The sequence below is a fragment of the Miscanthus floridulus genome, chromosome 10, assembly GCF_019320115.1.
Source record: "Miscanthus floridulus cultivar M001 chromosome 10, ASM1932011v1, whole genome shotgun sequence".
NCBI lineage: Eukaryota > Viridiplantae > Streptophyta > Magnoliopsida > Poales > Poaceae > Miscanthus > Miscanthus floridulus.
Genome location: NC_089589.1, coordinates 140,523,662 through 140,531,960, shown reverse-complemented (window position 1 = coordinate 140,531,960; position 8,299 = coordinate 140,523,662). Strand labels below are relative to the sequence as shown.

At 46.1% G+C, this 8,299-nt stretch overlaps 1 protein-coding gene across 1 annotated transcript; it reads right to left on the bottom strand.

The window, feature by feature from the left end:
• Nucleotides 1-256: 256 nt before the first annotated feature.
• Nucleotides 257-8,299, bottom strand: LOC136489835 (uncharacterized). The gene is made up of 3 exons (XM_066486370.1): nt 8,017-8,299; nt 1,428-1,598; nt 257-420 (listed from the first exon to the last, which is right to left on the bottom strand). The coding sequence occupies exons 1-3, from the start codon at nt 8,297-8,299 to the stop codon at nt 257-259; spliced, it is 618 nt and encodes a 205-aa protein (XP_066342467.1).

Below are 8,299 nucleotides of genomic sequence, written 5' to 3'. Positions count from 1 at the left end.
CTCAAATATGAGGAAAATTCATGGCCGATCCTCAAACTTGGCATGTGGTGTCACCTAGATCCATGTACTTTCAAAATGCTAGTTTTGTCCCTAAACTTAGTTTCGAGTCTCATCTAGATCCAAATGCATCTTAACCCTCTCGGTATGCTGATGTGAACGTTGAATGTGAATTGAAGTGAACCTGACATGTGGAGCCCACTTGTCAGGTCCTTGTCTCCTCACTGTTTCTTCTCCTTTTTCTTCCTCCTTCCCTCTCTCACCGTCGGCAAGCATTGCCGGTATCACCGTTGACGCGGAGGTGGAACAACGTGGGCAGCAGGAAGGAGAGTAGTGCGCACACCGTGATGATGTCCTTGTTGGCGTCGTCAAAGTCGAGGTAGCCGCAGGCCCCAAAGGCGAGCTGAGGACACCGGTGATGGCCTGGTGGAGCACGGAACGAAACCTGCTACTTGTACAGAAATGGGCTTTACCTCCCGGTTGGGAAACCCCTTCAGTCCCGGTTTCCCAACCGGGAGCACGAATCCGGGACTAAAGGGCCCCTCCTTTAGTCCTGGCTTTTCGCCCGGGACTAAATGTTTCCTTTTTTTTCCTTTTTTTGTTTCTATTTTCAATTGATGATTCATTTTGGTTTTCGAATAGGTTTTTGAATACGCATTCTACGCTGCTAGTAATATACGTATTCTACACGTTTATAAGGTTCGAACATTTTGTACAAACTAAAGTATGAAACTAACGTATATATTACATGCATATACATATATTGTACGTTATTTTATGTACATATAATTAATATATATATATATATATATATATTATACAAATAAAAGCTTGCATTGTATATTCTATCATCACTACTACAGAATATTTATCCGTGTCGGGCGTTTTGCGTTTTCCGCGGCGGGCAAACCGGTCCGCCGGCGTCGAAAGGGCATGGTAAATCGTGGCTTCCCGCGGCGGACAGCTTTGCCCGCCGCGGTTATTCGATTTACCGCGGCGGCCACATAAGAACGCCCGCCGCGGTTATTCGATTTACCGCGGCGGCCACATAAGAACGCCCGCCGCGGCAAATTGTTCAGGAAAAACAAAAAAAGAAAAAAAAGCCCAAACGGGCTTGGATCCGGGCCGCACTGAACCTAGATCCTGCCGCCGCCGTCGATTGGATCCGCCGCAGCTCCAACCCGCCGCACCGCCGGAGGGAGAGGAAGGGCCGGGGTGGGCGCCACGCCCACCGGATCTGCGCCGCCGTCGATTGGGTGGGAGGGAGACGACGCCCTGCCGTGGATCCGCCACGCCGCTGCTCGCCACCGTGCGCGGAGGAGCACCCGTCACCCGCTGCTCGCCACCGTCGTCGGGGATCTGCAAGGGTGCGAGTGTGAGAGGGACAAGATCCACCATTGATCTGGGAGAGAAGAAAGAGGGCTCCACACCTTGCGCCGGATCCGCCGCTGCCACCGGGGCCTCCATGCCGGCGTCGGGGCCTCCACGCCGGCCGGAGGAGGGAGAGGAAGGGGCGCCGTCGGGGCCTCCACCGGCGGCCAAAGGAGGGAGAGGAAGGGGCGCCGTCGGGGCCTCCACCGCCGCCGTCGGGGCGGCCTGACCTGGAGCGCATGGGGAGGAAGAGAGTGGGGAGGAAGAGAGGCCGACTGCGCCTAAGTGTACCTATATATACGTGTAGGGCTTTTCCGTGGCGGGCTTTCAACGTTGTCCGCCACGGTAAATTGATTTACCGTGGCGGACACCTTACGATGTCCGCCACGGTAAATAGGGTATTTACCGCGGCGGGCATCTTAATATGTCCGCCACGGTAAATCGATTTACCGTGGCGGACACCTTACGATGTTCGCCACGGTAAATAGGGTATTTACCGTGGCGGGCATATTAAGATGCCCGCCACGGTAAATCGATTTACCGTGGCGGGCAAAAGTGACCGCTGCGGTAAATAAAAAATGCCCGCCGCAGTAAATCGTGGGATTTACCGCAGCGGGCAAAAATAGGTGCCCGCCACAGAGTGTAAAAGTGCAACGCTGCGCATATTCGTTTGTGTAGTAGTGCATATCCTTGGGATAACAAATTCACTCCATCTGGTTTGGCTTCCATGTTTCGTTGACGTCATTGTAGAACTCGCCGGCGGGGGTTGAGGACCTGGTCATTAAGAAATCCTGCTATGGTCTCTTGAATTGCTTTTAGTTGGGCACGTCGTATGACTTTTTCCTTCAACCATAGAGTCTTCAATAAAAGTTAAAGGAAAAGTATTAATATATATATATATGTGTTGGTCACGTGATTACTTATATATATGAGCAACAAAAGAAATTGTGAATATATGAATATATTTATATAACGTACTTTGAGGATCTCTTCAGGAGTTCTTTTTGCGTATGCCATGATGAACTCGCAAACATAGTATCCGCAGTAGTTGTTCCCCTGTTCTTGCCTCAGAACCCACTTTTACGAGAAAAAAGATCCGGTGAATTGAAAGCATGCATGGTGTTAATTGAATTATATATATATATATATATATATATATATATATACACACATGTAGTTAGTACTTACTTTGTGTGCGATTACATCCAGTGGCGCTTTGCAATATTTCATGTGGTGTTCCTCAATGAAACTTTTCCAAACACTGTGTCCAATAAAATAAAAAATTAATTTGGCCGTTAATAATTGTTGTAGTTAAGAGATTGGGGTATATATAGTTGCTAGAGAGACCAAATTACCCTTGGATAATATCTATCATGTCTTGGTACTCTGTTTGCTCTTTTCTTAACGAGTCTAAGATGCTCAACCGACTATTGGCCATATCGATGACCATCAATATCCAGTGATTGCTGCATATGTTTTTATACACAAATATGATCGACATTAACTAGAGTCAACATACATATATATATATGGGAGATAGCTTAGCTAGTAAGCAAATAATTGAACAAATGTCTCCATATGATCGACATTAATTATTTAACACTCACTTGAAGTTGTAGGGGAAGAGTATGTTCTTGTTTTGCTGGTTCACTAAAAACCTCATGAGATTTTTCTCGAGTTCCGCTTTCCATTGAGGCAGGGGTTAGGGTGTTTGAATACGACATTTGGATCAATGAAACCAACATCATTATCATTTGTGGTTGTTAACAAAATGAACAACCTATCACGCAGGCTCAAAAATACTAAGTCATAGTTCAATTGGTCAGAATCTTTGTGGTGAAACATGTCCATATAGTTTGAGTCTCAACATGAATGCTAGTATTTGTGGTTAATTATTTTTTAATGGTAAACAACATACCCAACAACGAGATAACTTTGGTTCTTTCGTTAATTTTAAGATATGTTAGCTTAGCACCTTGGAGGTACTAAGATATGGTTTCTATGTACTTATTCATCGGACGTGTGCAGTTACATACATATAGTTGTCTGCGTTTATACCGTTCTTTAAAAAACAACATGAACTAAGAATGCAACTATTCGGGCTCTGATTCTACGAATGAAGAGCTGAACCATGACCGATAAAACCATGACCGGCACCGCAATCAATGGAAACGAGCAACGCAACCGCAAAACCATGACCGACAGAGCTGAACGACGACTGATGCCTGCCTGGCGCTCCCGATGGAAATGAGCCGCACCGCTGGGCACCGCAGCCGCGTGGAGTCGGCATCACAAGTTCACGTCGCGTTTACAGAAACTCAAACACGCTCAAACATACAATGCTACTGATAGGCACATACAAGAGAAACTAATTACAAGGCTCGACCGCGCTCCGGTGAGGCAGCGCGCGCGGGGAAGGCTCGGGCGAGCTCCGGTGAGGCAGTGCGGGGAAGGCTCGGCCGCCCTTCGGTGAGGCAGCGCGCGTGGGGAAGGCTCGTGTGAGCTCCGGTGAGGCAGCGCGGTGAAGGCTCAGCGCGCTCCGGTGAGCACGAGCGAGGTGGGGGCCGGGGACGAGGACGGCGCGCGCTCTAGCGAGGACGAGCGAGGCGCGCTGGCCGGCCAGAGAAGAAGCGAGTTGGCCGGCCGGAGAAGAGGTGCGCTAACGAGGCGAGGCTAGGGTGGTGGCCTAGGAGCGGCGACACTACTGGATCGATCTGGTGGAGAAGATGAGGCGACGGCGTGGCGGAGACAGAGAGGAAGAGAACTAGGGCGTGGTTTATAAAGGGATACCTTTAGTCCCGGTTGGAGATACCAACCGAGACTAAAGAATATTTAGTCCCGGTCTATTATTAGAACCGGGACTAAAGGTCTGAGCTTTAGTCCCGGGTGTACCCACGACCCGGGAGTAAAGGGCATTTGGGCGGGCCGCGAAAACTGCAGCTCTACCTTTAGTCCCGGGTGGTTGATCCACCCGGGAGTAAAGGGGGATCTGTCCCGGCTAGTGGATACACCCGGGACTAAAGCTCCACCTTTAGTCCCGGGTGGTTGATCCACTCGGGAGTAAAGGGGGAGCTGCAGTTGGCTTTCTCCAATTACCATAAGTTTTTTCCTTTTTTATATATTTCTTTTATATAAATATACAGAGAGTTATTAATTGCCTAATAAATAAAATATTATCCAAAAAAATTATAAAAAAAATTCTTGGACTTGGTTTTGCATTATTATACGCAACAAAAATTTGTAAACTAAACTCTTTTGTTTTACTATATAAATATTTGACATAGTATAAATAATAATTACAATTTACACCATGCAAAAATATACTACTTAATTAAAATCATTAAAACTATTGTTTTTCGATAGGAAATTAGTTTTCACATCTTATTAACGTTCATCATTTGGTTTTTCATCACACATTCTCCACGGGAAATCCACCGTCTAGCAGAAAATTCATTTAAACCGTAGAAAATATGAAAACACGATAATAAAATCTGAAGTCACAATTATTACATAATAGGTCTAATACATCACTATATATATCAAGCGGGCACAGTAGTGAACTTCTTCTTAACATATATCCCTTGGTTATGATCGCGCCGTAACCATGGAGTGTCCTCATCATTTAGCTGGATGCTTGGGTCTTTGTTCACTGTGAAGGGTGGAATTCGGTCATCCTTTTCATAATCTTCTGATATGTCTGACTTGTCTTCAATTCCGACGATGTTTCTTCTCCCTGAAAGAACTATGTGGCGCTTTGGCTCATTGATTGAGTACATCCTCACCAGTTCGGTTGCCCGGCTTGGTCTGGTGGTCTGCCTTACCTTTAAAATGCTTGCCTTTCTTTCTTAGGGGGTGATTCGTAGGAAGAAATCGACGATGGCCAAGGTACATGACCTTTCGATATTTTTTCAAGAATATACCTTTAATATCATCGAAACAGTGCGTGCACGCATTATATCCCTTGTTTGATTGTCCTAAAAGATTACTTAGAGTAGGCCAATCATTGATTGTTACAAACAACAATGCTCGTAGGTCAAAGTGCTCTTGTTTGTGCTCATCCCACACACGTACACCTGGTTTGTTCCACAAAAGTAGAAGTTCTTCAACAAGTGGCCTAAGGTACACATCGATGTCGTTGCCAGGTTGCCTTGGGCCTTGGATGAGCACTGGCATCATAATAAACTTACGCTTCATGCATAACCAGGGAGGAAGGTTGTAGATACATAGAGTAACAGGCCAAGTGCTATGACTACTGCTCTGCTCCCCGAAAGGATTCATACCATCCATACTTAAAGCAAACCTTAAGTTTCTTGCGTCATTTGCAAACTCAAGGAATTCTCTATCGATTGCTCTCCACTGAGACCCATCAGCAGGGTGTCTCAACATATTGTCTACCTTACGGTCTTCTTTGTGTCATCGCAACAACTTTGCATGGTCTTTATTTCTGAACAGACGTTTTAAGCGTAGTATTATAGAGCATACCACATAATCTTGGCAGGGATTTTCTTCGTGGGACGTTCGCCCTCAACATCACCAGGGTCATCTCGCCTGATCTTATACCGCGATGCATGACATACCGGGCATGCATCTAACTTCTCGTACTCCTCGCCATGGTAGAGGATACAGTCATTAGGACATGCATATATCTTCTGGATTTCTAATCCCAAAGGGAAGACTACCTGTTTTGCTTTGTACATAGTGGCGGGCAATTCGTTATCCTTCGGAAGCATCTTCTTTTGGATTTTCAGTAACTCCCCAAATCCCTTGTCAGATACACCATTCTTTGCCTTCCATTGCAGCAATTCCAGTGTGGTACCCAACTTTTTCTGCCCCGCATCACAAGTTGGGTATAGCAATTTCTTGTGATCCTCTAGCATGCGCTCGAACTTGATCTTCTCCTTTTCACTTTCGCATTCTCTTTGTGCGTCATGAATGGCTTGACCAAGATCATCAGCGGGCTCATCTTCTGCCCCTACCTCTTCTTCAGCTTCCCCCATTGCAGTATCATTGAAGGCCCCATATTCAGCAATAATGTCATCATTGTCCCATTGTTCTTCTTCACCTTCTTCCATTACAACCCTGGTTTCTCCGTGCTTCGTCCAACAAATATAGTTTGGCATGAAACCCGACTTCAACAAGTGTGAATGAAGACTCCTTGAGCTAGCATATTCCTTCAAATTCTTACATATGGCACATGGGCAGCACATGAAACCATCATGTTTCTTTGCCTCGGCCACACGTAAGAAAGAATGCACGCCCTCAATGAACTCTTGAGAGCGGCGATCAGCATTGTACATCTAATACCGTCTCATCTGCATTACATGACATATATACCATATTAAAACCTAGAACATAATTAGTTAATTATACGATATGCATGCCACCACACAAGGTATTAATTTATGAAAGTCTCGCTACAATGTAGACAATCCCAACTATCACTAAAAAAACTAAAGCTAAAATGCACTTCAGCAGCATAAGGATTTTGTGACCAATCCCAACTAAAACAGACATATCATGCGTTTGTTCAACATCTATGGGCTTCTTCCGCAGGATCACTGCCTCATCAGCCACCGTAACCGCCTGTGCAAGAGAGTTTTGCACGTGTTCAACATACTCTTCCTCCCAGTACCAGCCTGAACATCCAGTGCCATCCCACTGAAATTAAAACAAAAAATTAGAACTTTAATCACAATCATAATGAAAATAAGTATAAATTAACCATAATCATCAAATGCGACAAAATAACTCACATTGCGATCCGGACACTTGTAGAAGATACGGCCCTTGTTGGGACACTCCTTCCTCACCCGATACTCCATCACAATCTTCTCCTCACACTTGCCGCATGCAATGAGAGGGAGGTCCGGCCTCAGTCGCTTTGTAACCCGATGAGAGGCCGAGGACCCGGAAGCAGTTGCCATCTACTCTCTATACTCATTTTTAATATAATATAAATTTCTCATTTTATAAACAAATAAAATTAAAAAAACTCTAAAATTCTCTATATCTCTAAAGCATGAAGTGGGCTATGCATGCTAGAAATGAAAGCTCAATACTAGTTTTGAATAACTACTTTAACCTTCCTTCATCCAAATATGCAAACTTTAAAATGATTTTGAGCTTAAATGGCTTACAAATAAAAAAAATCTACCATAAAAAAACCACATATATCTAGTCCACAAAATGAAATAAACTACTGATGAAACATGAGAGTATAAAGTTGGTAACCTTTAGAACCGAAGAATCGATGGAGGAATGGAAGAAATCTTGTGATCACCGGTGATGAGGAAGAAGAGAGGCCGGCGATGAAGCAAGAACACTGAGCTCGAAGTGGCTCGGGCTCGGGGAGGAACAAGGGGTATATAGGAGGGGACCCTTAGTCCTGGTTGTAGACAGAAACCGGGACTAAATGTCCCTTTCTAGTCCCGGACGGATCCTCCAGCCGGGAGTAGACTTTTACTCCTGGTTGGAGGTACAAACCGGGAGTAAAAGTGAACCTTTAGTCCCGGTTGGTAGCTCCAACCGGGACTAAAGGTCCCCTGCAGCAAAAGCCTGCCGCAGTAGCCGATGGGCAGGGACCTTTAGTCCCGGTTGGAGCTACAAACCGGGACTAAAGGTCTCTCTAGTCCCGCGCACGAAAAATACCAGGACTAAAGCCAAATTTCGAGGTGGGATCAAAGGTCGTTTCTCTCCGGTCGGCCATGGATGTCTCGAGCGCCAGCGTCATGCAAAAGCCTTCGAAGCAGTAGACAGCGTCCTGGCCCTGGAACGGCTGCTCGCCGCGCGCGGACAGGAGCAGGTCGGGAGGCTCCGAGGTGGCGACCAAGAGGGCACGGGAAAGCATAGAGGATGCCAAGGTGGCGGGGGCGGGGGCCGAGGCGGCGGCGGCGGCCGGGGCCGGTGAGTAGGCTGGGATCTTTGCCGTCAT